At 53.2% G+C, this 16,618-nt stretch overlaps 1 protein-coding gene across 12 annotated transcripts in view; it reads right to left on the bottom strand.

The window, feature by feature from the left end:
• Nucleotides 1-16,550, bottom strand: part of PLEKHA6 (pleckstrin homology domain containing, family A member 6) — a 147,017-nt gene extending 130,467 nt beyond the window's left edge. For 4 of the 12 annotated variants that reach the window (XM_014549706.1, XM_014549689.1, XM_014549688.1 and 1 more), the window contains exons 1-3: nt 16,385-16,548; nt 10,347-10,423; nt 6,124-6,181 (exon numbers count right to left, since the gene is read on the bottom strand). In XM_014549706.1, the coding sequence (XP_014405192.1) occupies nt 6,124-6,181; nt 10,347-10,423; nt 16,385-16,467 (218 nt within the window). In that variant the 5' untranslated portion in view covers nt 16,468-16,548. Of the gene's footprint in view, nt 1-6,123; nt 6,182-10,346; nt 10,424-16,384 lie in introns of all 12 variants that reach the window. The other 8 variants (XM_014549695.1, XM_014549684.1, XM_014549685.1 and 5 more) reach the window with 4 other exon arrangements.
• Between the last annotated feature and the right edge of the window lie 68 nt (nt 16,551-16,618).

Genomic DNA, 16,618 nt, shown 5'->3' on the forward strand with positions numbered 1-16,618 from the left:
GGGGGAGGAAGGGAGGGGGGTGTTAAGGGATCTGATCCAAACCCACTCCCACTCTACAAAGAGCTACTGGAAGAACCATCCTTCCCATCCCAGAGCAGCCAGCCAGAGCTGGAGACCTCAGGTTAGAGCAGCATGCACCTGCTTGCAGCTTCAGTGGAGGGAGGATCCCGCGGTCCCCTCCCCAACCCCCCAGCCCAGCTGAGATGCTGAGCTCATCAGCTATGGGAAGGCCACTCGGCTGTAGTGGCAGAGAAGTCCTGGGTGCAGGCCCGGTGCCAGGTGGGACCGGTTAAGCCCAACCCACTTGTCCTGGCTCCCCAGGATTTGGCAAGGCCACGGGACAGGCAGGGAAGAGCTGGCTTCCAGACAGGAAAGGTGCGGGCTCTGGGGCAGCTCTAGCCTTGAGGAGCCAATGGAGCAATGCGAGTTTGGGGCCAGACACTACAGCACCCAGGAGGGGAAGGGAGGGTGGGGGAAGAGACAGGACCCAGCCCTCATCCCACAAAATCCTCAGGCAGCTGGGAAAGGCAGGAGACAGACAGATGGGCCTGCTCAGAGGGTTTCCTCTCTGGCAGACAGGGAGCGAGGGCTGCAGACGAGCCCACAGATCCCCCCGAGAAGCTTGAGGGGATGCATTGATGCTTCTGGGGGCTCTGGGTGTCTTTGGGGGCTGAGAGGCCAAAGGAAGGACTGCTGGGGGGCGGGGGGCAGTGCCCTCGTCTGGAGAGAAGATGGGGGAGATACAGCAAGAGGGTCTTAGAGCTCCAACCAGGACAGCAAGGTGGAGCAGAGAAAATAGACTCCCTTGGCCAAATCGAAATTCTCTGTTTCTGCAGCAAAGGAGAAGGCATCTGAGCTGGGAAGAGTGTGAGGAGGAGGTGGAGGAAGGCTTCCTAAGATAATACCTCTGTGGTTCTGTCTGCTTTCTGCTCGAGAGCTACAGCCCAGATGCTCAGAGAAAGTCCACAACTCTCCAAACATCCGGGTACTCCCTGCCTTTCAGGGGTCAACGCCACTCCCATCACGGGGTCTTAGAGACGCTACCTCGACAGGCTAGCCGCCCCTCAAACGTGCCCTGCCCATTCCTCACCCAGGCCACGTCCACATGGGCCTCCCCACCTCCCAGAACACACCAACTGGGGAGCCAAAGGGAGCCGTATGAGAGTGACCTTGGAGGGGCTGCCTGAGTGAACCCCAGCTCCATCTCTCACTGACTGAGGGGCTTTGAACAAGTTGACTGCGGAGCCTCCATGTTCCTGTCTGCACATGAGCCCTGTACCACTGTCTTCTCTCTTCATCTGTCTCCGTCTTTACTGTTCATGGGCGTCATTTGCCTTTCGGAGGGTAGAGCTAGGACAGGCACTAACTACAAGATATGCTGTCCTGTGACCTCTCCTGTGTCCCCTCTGCCCTCTGGAGTCAGCAGAATAGCTCTTGGCACCTCCACTGCACTTCCCGGAGAACCTGCTGCCTCCGGGGTCCCACAGGTTGGGGTGTCCCACCGGGGGACAGAGCCCTGGCTTCTGCATCCCTGCCTCCCGCAGCCCCTGTGCAGCGATCAGCAAGCAACTCCTGGATGAGCTAGAGGCACAGATGGAGGGACTGCCCATTCTGGCACCTTCTTGGCGGAAGCGTTCAGACCAGAACAAGGAGGAAGTGACAACGGCTGGGTGGGGCTCCCTGGGCTGGAGGAGGTTGGGAGCCAGGTGGGCATGGCCAATGGGGGCACCGCACCCAGGTGGGAGGAGCAGCAGGGGCCCAGATTGGGAGCAAGGGTCAGCTGGGGTGCGGCTCTGTCCCTGCCCCATCTCCCTCCCCACCAACTTCGGAGAGAGAGGCGCTACTGGAGGCAGCACTGGCTAGCTCCACAGCTGGCGGCTTCAGCAGGCCCAGGGGAAGCAGAGCCAGATGTTTAAGCTTTGAAAGAAGTTTGCCAGATCCCCCATGGCGGAGATGTGGCAGGGGATGGTGGAGATGGCTCTGCCGGCTCCGGCTCCAGGAGGGCCTCCGGGTCAGCCTGAGGAGCAATCCTGAGCCAACCCCTTGAAGCCTTAGTCGGGCCAATCCTGTGTGCTTTGGTTCCCTCTCCTGGAAGCGTGTGGTACAGGCACAAGGCTTGCCATGGGTTTTACCCACATTTTAACCCTTTGCTTTTGCTCTTTTCTCTGCACCACCCCTTCCTGGTAAATGACACCTTCAAACCACAGGCACGCTTCAGCAATGACACCAGTTGTGGATCCCATGAGAACCATCTCCCAAGCACCATGAAGGGAAGGACTTACTGACACAATTCTATGTGTCTGACTCTGGGCAAATGTGAATATTTGTTCATTGAAATTTGACTCATCCACGCTAGAAGGAAGAAAAAGCTTCCCACGTTGTCTGAATACCTTACTTCTTTTGGTTGTTAATCCTCCCCCAAGGATATTTTTTCCATTGCTTTTTAGGGAGAGTAGAGGGGAGTGATGGAAGGGGAGGGAGGCAGGAAGAGAGAGAGAGAGAGAAAGAGAGAGAGAGAGAGTGAGAGAGAGAGAGAGAGAGATGAGAAAGGCACATCGAATGGTTGCCTCCTGCATACGCCCCCACTGGGGCCAGGGATGGAACCTGCAACCCAGGTATGTGCCCTTGACCGGGAATCAAATCTGAGACCCTTTGGTGCATAGGCAACCCTTCACTGAGCCACACAGGCCAGGGCTATCTCACTTTTATTATTACATCTTGGGATGCATGGCTGGGGTCCTCAGAGTTTCTAACTCACCCACCAACCAAATGTCATAAACCTTTTCAGGGAGTTGATTGTAAATAAGGAGAGTGGGCCGTTCATTCATTCATGCAGTTAGTTAGTGTTTGTTGAGCACCCCCCTGTCCGAACCCGGGACTAGGGATGCTGGGGACAGTGGAGCATTCTGCTAAGAGCACACACAACCTGTGAAATCAGGGAGATGTGGGGCTGGACCCAAGCTTTGCTTTCTACAAGCTTCATGGCACTGAACAAGTTTTACTAAAGCCTCAGTTTACTTGCTCGAATAGTTAGAGATGATAGCATCTCCCTGACAACACTGGAGTGAGGATTAAATGAAATCATGTAGTAAGGTGCTCAGCTCTTAGACTCCCCTGCTGCTCCTGATATGTGGAGTGGCCAACAAGTCTGGGAACAGACAAGAATACATAATAGATGGCTTGTTGATGTTTGTTACAATCTGTACTAATAAAAGGGTAATATGTTAATTAGACTGGATAGACCGGATGTCTTCTGAAATCCTTCCGGACAAAACCACAGTGGCGGGGGCCAAGGCAGAGGCGGTTAGGGGCAATCAGGCTAGCAGGGGAGAGCAGTTAGGAGCATCAGGCAGACAGGCAGAGGCAGTTAGGGGTGATCAGGCAGGCAGACAGAGTGGTTAGGGGCAATCAGGCAGGCAGGCAGGCAGAGGTGGTTAGGGGTAATCAGGCAGGCAGGGGAGCAGTTAGGGGCATCAGGTATGCAGAGTGGTTAGGGGCGATCAGGCAGGCAGGCAGGTGAGTGGATAGGAGCCAGCAGTCCCGGATTGCAAGAGGGATGTCTGACTGCCAGTTGGAGAGGGTGTAGGCCAGGCTGAGGGAACCCCCCTATGTGCACGAATTTCATGCACTGGGCTTCTAGTCCTATATAATAAAAGGGTAATATGCAAATTGACCGAACAACAGAATGACTGAAACGCCCACAGCCCCTTGCCCTGGCTGGCCCCACCCCCAAGGGGACCCCCCACCCCGATTGGGGGCAGGGCTGGCTGGCAAACTGCCTGTTGCCCCTAGCTCCAGCCGGCCCGCCCCCGATGGCTCCCATTGGGGCGGGCTGACTGGACCCTACCAGTGCACGAATTTGTGCACCGGGCCTCTGGTCTGTAATAAAATAATATCATCTCTGTTTCCAGACTGTCCGACCATGTGTTCACCCTGCCCTTGGTGAGTTTTCAGTCTAGAACAGTGGTTCTTTAAGTGTGGTCCGTGGACCAGTGTTATAAGCATAACCTGGGAACCTGTTATGAAATGCCAATTCTCAGACTCTCTGAATCAGAAACTCGAGGGGTGGGGCCAAGCTATCTGTCTGAACACGCCCTCCAGGAGATTGTGAGGCACACTCAAGTCGGTGAACCACTGATCTAGGGAAAATGACCATGTGCAAACGAGCAATTATAATACAGGTGGGCTTCCCCAACGAAGTGACGCAGGGAGCAGAGTCTTGAAGGAAGAGTTCAGTGTTCGCAGGCAGACACAAGTCATGCTAGAGAGGGATTAGCACTCGCAAAGGCTGGGAGGTGTGGAAGGGAGGTGTTGAGGGAACCACAGCCATTGGGTCTGGCAAACTGGGGAGTGTGGGAGGCCAGGCTGGAGAAGGCAGGAGTCAGATGATAAACCCCTGATGGGTGCCTCAGTTTATCCTGGAGCTGGAGACATGACAGGTTTTCAATGGAGAAAGAAATGACCAAATTTGCATCGTAGAAAAAGAGCATTCTTGCGGCAGCGTGGCCTACGGGTGGAGGCTGCCAGGATGACCCAGGTGAGAGCCCCTGTGGGCATGAACTCAGGATGAGGAGTGTGTGGGCTGGGAGAGCTGAGAGGCCTGAGAGGAGGGGCCGAGGCTGTCTCGGAGGGTTCTGCCATGTGGGACAGCTGACGAACCTGGGGTAGGTATTGACGATGGGAAGGCAATGAGTTCAGGGCTGGCGTGCTCTCGCTGGTAGCTGAAGCAGATGGGCAAAAAGGGGAGGAAAGTGTTCCCAGGCAGAGGAACCGCAAATGCAAAGGCCCTGTGGTAGGAATGAACTTGGAGTGATGAGGAAAAAGAAAGATGAAAACCACCGTGGCTGGCCAGCGGTGCGAGAGGAAGACAGGGCCAGACCACAGCAGGTGCAAAGCCGTTTGTGACTGATGAGAAGAGATGGTACATGTGAAAGTGCTCAGTCAACGACCCCGAGAGCCAAGCGCACACAATCGAATGCTAAGATGGTATCTTCAAGGAGCAAAGGAGAGACGTCTTAACCGATGCAAGAAGGATTTGGGTTCCATTTCAGGGGGAGCTCGGGCTATGAGAGCCACGTGATATCACAACAATTTCCAAAACAGATAATTTGTCAGATCATCTTTGGGTGTTGATTTTGTTTTCAGCATCTGGTTAACTGTCAAGCTGGTGTAAGTGCTCGTGGGCCTTGGGGTGGAAATGGAAAGGTGACCCCATGGTATAGGCAGATGAGGATTTCAAAGAAGAGAGGGAGGGGGAGGAAAAAAGAGGGGCCCCTTCCCTGGTTGGGCAGGGGCCCCCTCTGGGCAGCCGCCTTCCCTTCCAGCCCTGCAGAGTCTGAGGCCAGGCCAGACGGAGAGGCCCACAGGCCCGAGCATGCCGAGCCTCACCCACGGGAGCAAAGCCAGGACCCAGCCTGGAGGTGGCGAGACCCAGGCCGAGGCGAAGGGAAAGGAGTCCGATCGGGTAGATGTGGACCACCCCGGCCCAGAGAGCTACTTCCACGGTCACATCAAGGGTGGCCCCTTCAGCTGCTGAGAGCATGAGCTATCCCAGCCCACCGAGGGGCTGACCAACCCCCTGGACACACACCTGTCACTGCCAGGACCGCAATGCCCCCTCCAGGAGAGCAGGAGTAGGGGAAGCAGCCCGGTGGCCACCCAACCTGCCCGTGTGTGCACCCCACTCAGCCCTCCCCTCCCACCGGCTCACTTCCTGCCTCTCATGGCAGCCGGTGCACGTCTCCTTCCTCGGAACCTTTGTTCTGTGTCTGGAGCAGCCTCTCCTCTGTTAGCCATCTCCCTCCCACCCGTGCAGCCGAGCCCAGCGCTCCACCCGCCCCGCCCTACCTTCGAAAACTTCCCACGATTGACACTGGCTCTCGCAAGCCAACATCAACACACACAGAAACGCACGCCTCACACACACGCACACACATGCACACACGCCCATCTTTATCTGCAGCTCGTTCGGAAGCCGGGACACCTCCTGGCGACAGAGAGGCCCCAGCAAAGCCCTCAGGGAGAAACCAGGCCCCTGAGCCTCCTCCCCTCTCCAGAAGGCACCAGTGACCAGCACAAAGGCAGGCCCCCCAGGGAGACCAGAGCGAGCGCCACCTTACTCACTTGATGAAATACACGGCTCCTTCCCGGGTGGAATCCATCTCCCAGCCCCTGGGCAAACCTGTGAGAAAACACAAGCACAGAATCACCCTCCTGCCCTGCTCAGCCCCGCAGCCCGACCTGCACCCAGGAGGGGTGGGCGCTGGGAGAACCAGGAAAATTCGGATAAGCCAACAGCGTTCAAACCAGCATTGCACCTTTTTTTTTTTTTTAAATCCTCATTCGAGGATATTTTCCATTGGTTTTTAGAGAAAGTGGAAGAGAAACAGAAGACCGAAATTGATGTGAGAGAAACACATTGGTTGGTTGCCTCCTGCATGAGCCCCACTCAACCAGGGCCTGGGCCAGAGTGGAGCCTGCAACCCAGGTACGTGCCCTTGACCGAATCGAACCCAGGACCCTTCCGTCCGCAGGCTGATGCTCTATACCAGGGGTCCTCAAACTTTTTAAACAGGGGGCCAGTTCACTGTCCCTCAGACCGTTGGAGGGCCGGACTATATAGTTTAAAAAAACTATGAACAAATTCCTATGCACACTGCACATATCTTATTTTGAAGTAAATAAAACAAAACAGGAACAAATATAATATTTGTATTTGCATGTGGCCCGCGGGCCGTAGTTTGAGGACCCCTGCTCTATCCACGGAGCCAAACCGGTTAGGGCCATTTCACCCTTTCTGTCCATTATTCTTATCGGTCTGTTTCCAGCCCATACCAATGAGTAGGGACCAAGTGAGTCATCACCTCACAGGATTCGCTCATTCATTCAGCAAACTTTTATTGAGCATCTACTCTGTGCAGGGCTCTGTGCCAGCCCCCGGGGTACAGCAGTGAACACACAGGGGGTGGCCCTGGGAGGGTCCTCAGGATCATCCCACAGACTGTTTACATCACAGCCGCGGACGCTGGAGCCAAGGGTGGGTCACCTGCCCAGGCCTCACAGAGCACCCAGGCCGGTGTTATTACTCCCAATTCTGCTGCTCGAGATAAGACCCTAAGGACCTAGGAAATCAGTCCCGGGAAAATAGACTTTTAAACAATTTTCTAATAGCACTTCTGAAAAAAAATTTCCATAGGAAATTCTGAGTGGAGAGTCATAGACCCGCCCAGGGAGCAAGGACTGAATAGCTGAGGAAGCTGACTTTGGCCGAGAGGTGCCTGGGCAATCCCCTGGGAGGCTCGGCCACCCATCTCTGAGTGACCTGTGTCACCCTGCCCGCCCTTCCAAAGCAGCCCCCTTGGCGGCATCTGTCTCCCCAGCAAACAGGGCTCCTCCACCCCGAACAGAGGTGAAGGAGTCTTTTGAGAACCCGAGGCAGGATCTGGGGGAGATCATTTGTTTTGGGGTGCAAGAGGCCCCTGGCTGACAGGTTGGCAAACAGGTGCAGGTTCTCTTCACAACAGTTCCACCTTTCTGGTCGGTCCAAATGCCCAAGGTTTTATAAAATATAGGTCTGAATCTCTCTAGCCATATTGTCAGCTGGGTTCTATAGAGCGGAGGGCCCAGTTATTATTCATTCATTTGACTCACCCCTATTTATCAAGGGTCTATTTCCATAGTTGCTGCTGCGGGTATTGCTGCTGCTTCAGCACAACAGGGCAGTCAGCAGGCCCACCTCCCCTCCCAGGACTCGGCCCAGAGAATTAACAGCAGCAGCTACCCCTTAGCGAGTGCTTCCCTCCTCGGAGCTACACAGCTCACCACTATGAGCACATTTGCTCTGCACAGCAGCATTACATAATAGGCATCGTCCTGAACATTTTTACAGATAACAAACCTGGGGCCCAGAGAGGTTAATCAACTCGCTTAAGGTCACACAGGAAGTGTCGGAGCCGGAATGCGAGCCTGGTCTGCTGCCTCCAAAGCTCACATTCTTTCCTCCGTGCTGCTCCATAAATGCCACTTGTTCCCTCTGTCCCTGTGGGAGGACCTTGCCATTCAGAAGGGCGTGGGTTGGCAGCCTCCCCAAGTAGAGGGATCCCCACTGGGTCAGAATCATAAAAAATCCTGCCACTGTGATGTGCCTGGGAAAGAGGCCAGGGTGGATGATGTCCCCGGCCTCTTCCAGCAGCTTCCCTCCACACTGCCCTCTCTGCCTGGGCAACACCAAGAGTGCTTATATTCTCGTCCAGGCCGAGTGCCCGCTGAGCCAGCTGCCCTCCCAGCAAGCTTCGGGGGCACCTTAACCCCTTCCCAGCCTTGGACAGCCAGGTGGCTACAGCTGAAATGGAAAGAATTGGCTCACAGGCTTTTATTCATCTTCCTAGAGTCCTACCTAGAGTCCTGATCAGTGGGCGGATCAGACTGGAAACAGCTGCTGCACAGAAGAAGACAGCCCTGCCTCCGGGCAGGAGCCTCGCTGTCTGTCAGAAACACAACCGTGACCATAACAACAGCGGTCGCCTCTGCTGACGGTGACTCTTTGCACGCTTTGTGCTACAACCATCTGAGGTTCATTCCCTATCCCCATTCTACAGATGAAGAAGCCGAGTCCTGGAGAAATTAAACCACTTGCTCATGGCACAGTAATAGAAAGCAGAGCTGAGGTGGGGGCTTAGGTCACTTGGCCCCTCCATCTCACGCATTGAACCCCAATTCCGCTTTACTTATTGGCCTTGAGCCAGGGACTTCCTCTCTGTTCTTCAATTTTCTTTTTCTTTATTATTACTATTATCATTATTATTATTATTACTTATTGGGGTGACATTGGTCACCATGAACATATAGGTTTCAGGTGTGGGTTTCTATGTTACAAGATCTGTATATTGCACCGTGTGCCCACCACCCAGAGTCAAATCTTCTGTCACATTATATTAGGACCCCCTTTTTCCCCCCACCACCCCAGTTTTCTTACTTTAAAATGAAGGACTTGGACTCCAGGACCCCCGACATCCCTTCCAGCTATAAAACCACAATGATTGCAGCCTGGAATCTAAAAGAAAGCAGGCTGTGGGCAAGTCAAGCACTTAACCCAGTGTGCCCTGCGGTGCCACCGTGCCCCACGGGGGACCAGACGCTCAGAACCACGTGCCTGCTCTGTGGTCAGGCCAAGGGCTGGAAGGCCCCTGCGCGTGCGTCTCTGGTGGCCCGAAGAGGACGACTGGTTGTTCACTTGGAGTCCCAGCAGGCCTTCTGGTTCTCCCTGTGGAACCTCTTCCCTTGAGACTAAAATCTCTGCCTGACGTGTCCCCCCATTTCCCACTCACCTGGCTGTTCCCCTCGGGCTGGGAGTGGAGTCTGCTCCATAGTAAGCAATCAGGGTTGGCCCTGCCCCCTTTTCTTTAAGGTTCCCCCTATGTGAAAGAGTTCCTACCAGTCACATGGGCTTTTTAAATGTAGCTTAATTAACATTTAAAATTCAGTTCCTCAGTCACGCTAATCACATTTCAGCTCTCAGCAGCCCCTGGCTGGTGGCGCCTACATTGGCAGCCCCCAGAGAGAACAGCTCCATCCGGCATCAGGTTCTTGGGTCCAGCTCTGGGGGCTGGGCCCTGCCCAGGTCAGGGGCGCTCAGGATGAAGGGGATTTGCTGACTGAGAAGGAGGTGAGAGAGGAGCAAAGCCTTTGTTCTCAGAGGTCTTCCCCAGACACTAATTGTAGAGCAGAGGCTTGACCCAAGAGTGAGCATCAACCCTCCCGCACTGTCCCCCAGAGGGTGGACGGAATGTCCGCCGAGTCTATCCATGGAGAAGGAAAGGCCGGAAGCAAAGTCCTCCTGCCACCTCAAGCTATTGCGTCCTTTTATTTTTTCTTAAAAGCTTACTTTCTTTTTCCATCACCATTTATCCCCTCTATGCCCTCTTCTACATCCATCCCCCATCAGGGCAATCACCACACTGTTGTCCGTGTCCACGAGTTCTCTCTCTCTTTTTTTCTATTTTGCTCAAACCCTCCACTCCCCCCAACAGCCTCCTCCCCCTAGGGCTGTGTGTCTGCTCTCTATCTATGAGTCTGTCTCTATTTTGCTTGGTAATTCGGTTTGTCCATTAGAGTCCACACATGAGTGAAATCCTATGGTACTTGTCTTTCTCTGACTGGCTTATTTCACTTAGCGTTATGTTCTCCAGGTCCCTCCATGCTGTCGCCAAGGGTAAGATGTTCTTCCTTTTTACGGCCGAGTAGTGTTCCACTGTGTACATGTGCCACTGCTTTTCATCCTCTCATCTACTGATGGACACCCCTGCTTCCTTTTCTGTTGCAAAAACAGGGGCAGAGGAGCTTCTTACCTGGGCTGGAGCAGTATCCACTCTGGATGGGGGATTTCGTACCAGGGTGCACCCAACTGGTTGACTTTTCCTCATCACTATAGAAAACCAGTAAGAAAATGTCAGCTTCAAGAGACCTGCCTGCAAGTTCACATCAACACTGACTGTCCGATCCCAGACACCTGAGATGGAGCATCCACATGCCCTTCATTCATTCATTCATTCATTCACATTCACATTTACTGAGCAGGCGCTGAGGATTCAGAGAGGAACACTGTCTGATCCCTGACCCCAAAGAAACAAACCTGTATGTCAATGGCACCTCAATGTTCAGCGATCAGATTACATTGTGATGTGATAGGAAGCAGAACCCCTGTTACAGCCGAGCACAGTGCTGTCCCGTCACAGAGAAGGAGCACTAACTGGGATGAAGTTGAGACGAGGATATAGAAAGACAGCGACATAATATAAGGCTGTATGTCAATGGCAACTCAATGTTTAGCGATCAGATTACATTGTGATGTGATAGGAAGTATAACCCCTGTTACAGCCGAGCACAGTGCTGTCTCATCAGAGAGAAGGAGCACTAACTGGGATGAAGTTGAGACGAGGAACAGCACGAGGGCTTCGCTAGGGAGGTGACATCTGAGGTGACGGTAAAGTCACATGGGAAGAACAGGGAAGGTCCTCAAGTGGCAGCTCCTCGGTGGATAAGAAAGGAGGAGGCCGGGTGAGCCAGCAGTCCCTGGGTGTCTATAACACCATGTATTTTCACTCACAACATTCCCTCACATCAGGAATTTTGCAGATGACGAACGTGAGGTTCAGAGAGGTGCCGTCATTGGCCCAAAGCCGCACCATCCGTCAGTGATGAAGCCAGGATTCAGGCCCAGATCCATACCCCATAAAACCTGAGCTTTTCTTTTTTTAAAAAATTTATTTTATTGATTTTTTACAGAGAGGAAGGGAGAAGGATAGAGAGTTAGAAACATTGATGAGAGAGAAACATTGATCAGCTGCCTCCTGCACACCTCCTACTGGGGATGTGCCCGCAACTAAGGTACATGCCCTTGACCAGAATCGAACCTGGGACCTTTCAGTCCACAGGCCGACGTTCTATCCACTGAGCCAAACCAGTTAGGGCTGAGTTTTTCTAATATCTTCCTCCCACCAGGGTGGGCTCCCCCACAGTGCAGATCCTCTGGGCTCTAGCCGAGGATCCGAGGGCAGATGACCCGTCGATATTTCTCGGCCCACACCAGCCAAGGCGCACTGCCTTCTCCCCTACCTTCTTGGCCAATCCAGGTATGTGGAGGAGAGGACTCTTAGGCCACCTGTTATGAGGTGGGGGGTCCTTGGGGCCCAGGACATTCAGTGCTTTTAAGCTATAATTAATACTTTGATTAACATAACAAACTCTAGTAAGAAGGACTCGCAAAATGTTTAGCGAAGCAAGATATATAATAAACTGCACATACTTAAAACGCCTGGTTTAATTTAAAGTTTCATGAAACTACCACAAAAATCAAGAAATGAATTCCCCCAAATTTTCTTTTTGCCCCGTGGTAATTCCTCTCTACACAGCCCCACCCCACACACAGCTTTTACTAACCTTCCCCTCCCCCCAGCAACGAGTCTGCTTCCTGTTACTACAGGTTAGTTTGCATTTTCTAGAGTTTCTAGCGTATTATATAAGTGAATCATACAAGTTAGACCCCTTTGTTGCTTTCCTTCTTTTCTTCCTTATTCCCTCTCATGTGGTAGCATGAGTTAACAGTTTGTTCCATTTCATTACTGAGTAGCATTCCATCGTAGGATATAGGGTGGTGTGTTCCTCCACTCCCTTGCTGATAACCACTGTGGTTGTTTTCAGTTTGGGGCCATTACAAAGGGAGCTGCTAGGAACATCCAGGTCCAAATCTTGGTGTGGAATAGGCTTGCTTTTCTCTTGACTTCACTAACTCTTCCCTAAGTTTGGACACCCTCTGCAGGAGGAGATTTCCCAGCTCACCCACCCCTCGAATGAGGAGAGGAGAGAAGGAACAAAGTGACTGCTCCGGTGGCCCGGGGACCCTGGAGACATTGGGCGGCCTTGGGGATGACCTCTGGGCTGGGCTTTGGTCCTGGGAGGCAATGGGAGAGGCGGCTGAGGGAGAGTAAATCCAGCCAGCGCTGACTTGTAAGTGTGAGGGGACATTGGTTCTTGTGCCTCCTCCCTGCCACCCTGACACTTTCTGGCCCCTGATCCCTCTCCTGCTCTCACACTGTCAGCTCCCTCAGTTTGCCCGGATCATGAATAATCATGAGGTCACCAGGGTGGGCACAGCCCCACCACACCCTCAACTTCCTCTTCCTGGGGCCCTCCGGTGTCTCAGCCCCTGGCCCAGAACAATGCAGTCACAGGCTATCCCACTCCAGCTTTGGGCTGACGGGGACCCTGTGGAACTGGGAGGGTTGATGTCACTGCAAATCCAGTCTCCAAGCTTGGCTGGCCCTAGAATCTTCTTCAGGGGCTCTAGTCAGTTGCCATTTGCAGATTGTTCTAAGGCTTTCCCACCAACCTCAAGGCTCACGCCTGCCTCTTCCCCACCCCCACCCACACCCACCCCTTCTCAATGGATGTCTTATCTCTTATTTCACACAAAATAGAAAGCATGGGCAGAACCTTTCCTAGTGGACCTAACCACTCATCTCCCAAACGTAGCCATGTTCCCGCCCATCCTTTCATATGTTGGAGAAGAGGCTGCCCTGCTCCATTAAGGTGAATCCCTCTGCCAAGGGGGTAGTCGCCACCCTCCCCTATCTTTTATAGAATCAAATTCTATTGGGCATCTATAGTCTAGTGAAGATTGGTGTCTACAGCTTCCTTCTCCCTGTCAGGTCTATCCCTTTAGTCCTCACTCCTGTTCAGACTTCCACAGTCTGACCCTTGGCCTCCCTCTCAATGCTGCCTCCTCTTCCGGCTTCTGTCTCATGCTCCTCTTCTTAGTGACCAAACATTCCTCTTGGAAACCAGTCCCTCTAGTTGTCCCCACTTCCTGGTCTCCCACTCAGCAATCCCTGCAGGCTGGTTCTGTGTCAAGCCTGCCCCTAAAACCACTTTCCTGGTGGTCATTAAAGGCTCCCGCAGCTCCTAAACCCAGTGGACACTTTTGACTTCTCTATTGACTCTTCCTTTCTCCCTGACGTCCTTCTTCCTCACCTTCTGAGGCAGCACCCGCCCCTGGCCCTGGTGCTGTCCCCCTCTGTGACCCCTGGTCCTCTGCTCCATCCTCTCTTCCCTCCGTCCTTTCCTTAAACATGGGTGCTGCCTGGGTGCCCTCCCGTCTTCTCTCTCACCTACTCCTGGGTGGTTCCACTCCCACATGATGACTCTCAGGACTCTCCAGCCAGGCCTTTCCCTTAAGCTCTGTCCTATTTGTCACCTTGTGAATATCCCACAGGGACTTCAAGTTTGGAATTTCCCCACTGAACTTATCTCTCCTAAAATCTGCTCCTCTCCCCATACTCCTAATCTCTGTCAACCTGAAGTAAACAATTCTGAGATTTATCTTCAAATCTTCCTTTTTCCTCCCTTCCGCAACATTCAGGCAGTACATGAATGCTCTCAGTTCCACTCCTCTTTCTCCCCCTCTCCCTCTCCTTCCCTTCTGTTCTCACCATCCCAATCCAGTTCCCCATCAGCTGGCCTTCTGCCATTGCTTCCTAACTGCTCTCCACCCTCAAGTCATCTTCCGTCCATGCAGCTGCCAGAGGGAGCCTTCTAAAATGCAGCTCTAACTATGCCAATCCTCTGTTTAAAATCTTTCGTTTCCCTTCACCTACAGAAGCAGGTTCAGACCCCTTGTCCTACCACATCTTCTGCAACCTCTACTCCATCTCTAGGCGCCCCCTCATGTCCTAGATAACCTGTGCCCTGGCACCCAGCATGCCCTCCTTCCCATAGGCCTCTGCTTCGAGGCCCCTCTCATTCTAGTCTCTCTCCTCTCGAAGCAGCTCAAATGTTTCCTCCTTGGAGAACATTCGTTTTTTCTTCCTTGTATTCCTGGAGCACCAAGAAAACACCTCTAGAATGGATCCTATTATTTCCTAAGTATTTATTTTCATTTTCTTCCTACCCCCTTCAAGAAAAAAAACCTGTTTTTTTCCTTTTTTTTTTTTCTCTTCCTTATCTCCAATGCCTAGCCCTACGGCAGAAAAGCAGCGGATACTCAATAAAAGTTTGTGGAATGAAAGAAGAAGAGAAGCCCAGCCGGCGTGGCTCAGTGGTTGAGTGTCGACCTATGAACCAGGGGGTCATGTTTTGATTCCCGGTCAGGGCACATGCCCAGGTTGTGGGCTCGATCCCCAGCATGGGGCGTGCAGGAGGCAGCTGATCAAAGATTCTCTCTCATCATTGATGTTTCTATCTCTCCCTCCCTCTCCCTTCCTCTCTGAAATCAATAAAAATACATTTTTTTAAAAAAGAAAGAAGAGCCCTAACCAGTTTGGCTCAGTGGATAGAGCGTCGGCCTGTGGACTGAAGGGTCCCAGGTTCATTTCCAGTCAAGGGCATGTACCTTGGTTGCGGACACATCCCCAGTAGGAGGTGTGCAGGAGGCAGCTGATCGATGTTTCTAACTCTCTATCCCTCTTCCCTTCCTCTCTGTAAAAAGTCAAAAAAATATATCTTTAAAAAAAAAGAAAGAAAGAAAGAAAGAAGAGAAGCTAGAAGGCAAATGAGATTGGGAAGAAAGATGAGAGTCACATAAATCCTCATCAGAATAACTGAGGAACTTGTGGAAATTCAGATCCCCAGGCTCCACCCCAGGCCTTCTGAATGCCTGCAGGTAGCATCAGGGTCGGCCTTTTTCATAAATTCCTTGGGTGATTCTTATGGGCAATAAAGTCTCAAACCAGGGACAGCAGAAACTCCAGTTTTAATACTGGGGGATTTCTGTTATTTAAGAATCTAACCCAGGATCAAGAACTTCAATGGCGGTCATTTCTAAGATAATCTAATTGCAACCTCAATTAGGATCATAGGGGTGATAATTACGGAAGAAAGGCCAACAGCAAATGAGGGAACTGAGAAACACTAGAGGGAAATCGCTGGCCACCTGCACAGGCGGGGAAGGGGAATGGCTACCGTCAGCAGCTACCGGCCCGAGCTCTGATAACAAGTGGCTGTATCTCAGACGAGTACCTTCTGCCCGAGGACCTTGCTTCCCCATCTGAAGACGGACGGATGCATCTGAGATGCCCTCCGCTCTCCTGTTCTGAGGGGCTCTCCTGAGGAAGGGACAACTCCTCCTGGGTGGGGAACAGCTCAGGATGCTTCGCCTGTAGACTTGCTGTATCCTCGGGAGATTTCTCTCCTGGCAAAGCATGACTACGGTACGAGCGGCCAAAATAGCGCCAGCGGGGCCACTCTGTTATAATGAGATTATGCCAGAGCCATTTCGGTTTATGGAATTAATATAACAGTGCTAATATATTACTGCGAGCAGCAGAGGCTCGCTCTCTGAAGAATGCTGATGTGCTGAGGGCGTCCCCTCCCTCCTCTGGACCACAGCCCTAGAAAGAAGCAGGAAGGAGAGGCGGCCGGCCTGGGGACACTGGGTCCTGGGGTGAGGATATGCCAGGACCTGGATGGTAGGGGCAGGGCCCCCTGATGTTTTGTCACTTAGCCCAAGTCTTCCCTTAAGGAGGGGGGTGGGGGACAACAAAGAAAAAGAAAGAACGCAGCCCTGGCCGGTTCAGCGGACTGCACTGAGAAGAAAAAGCTGCAGGCTGGGCCCCGGGTCCGGTCGTCCTCCCCTTGGGAGGAGGGGGAAGGCCGACACCTGCCCTGCCTGGCCCTGCCCTTCCAGCCCTCAGAATGCTGAGTCTGTGCTGGACTTTGAACGCCCAGGAAAAGGCGGGAGACCCATTCAAACCGGCATGTGATAAACTTGTTAGTCATGCCCCTTGTTCCAGCCCCTGCTCCCCCCCTGCCCTCGCCAGCCGCCCCCAGCCCCGCCGCCTTTCAAGTTCGACAACTTTAAAGAAATCAGAAATCAACGAGACGGACGACATACTTGATGAAGAAGACTCTCCCACCGGGGTCCACTCCGTAGGTCCACCGGCCCAGCAGGTCCAGCCAGTCGGGCTCATCGGCCATCTCCGCGTCTCGCTGCCCCCCTGGCTCTCCAGCCACCCGGGGGGTTGAGCTGGCAGGGGCTCCCCCACCCGCAGCCCCCACTTTCTGCTCCTCCTGGAGGCAGGGATGGGGGCGGGGAGGGGGTCTGAGGTAGGTGCACCCCCGGCTCAGG

This window comes from Myotis brandtii, unplaced genomic scaffold, assembly GCF_000412655.1.
Source record: "Myotis brandtii unplaced genomic scaffold, ASM41265v1 scaffold566, whole genome shotgun sequence".
Classification (NCBI taxonomy): domain Eukaryota; kingdom Metazoa; phylum Chordata; class Mammalia; order Chiroptera; family Vespertilionidae; genus Myotis; species Myotis brandtii.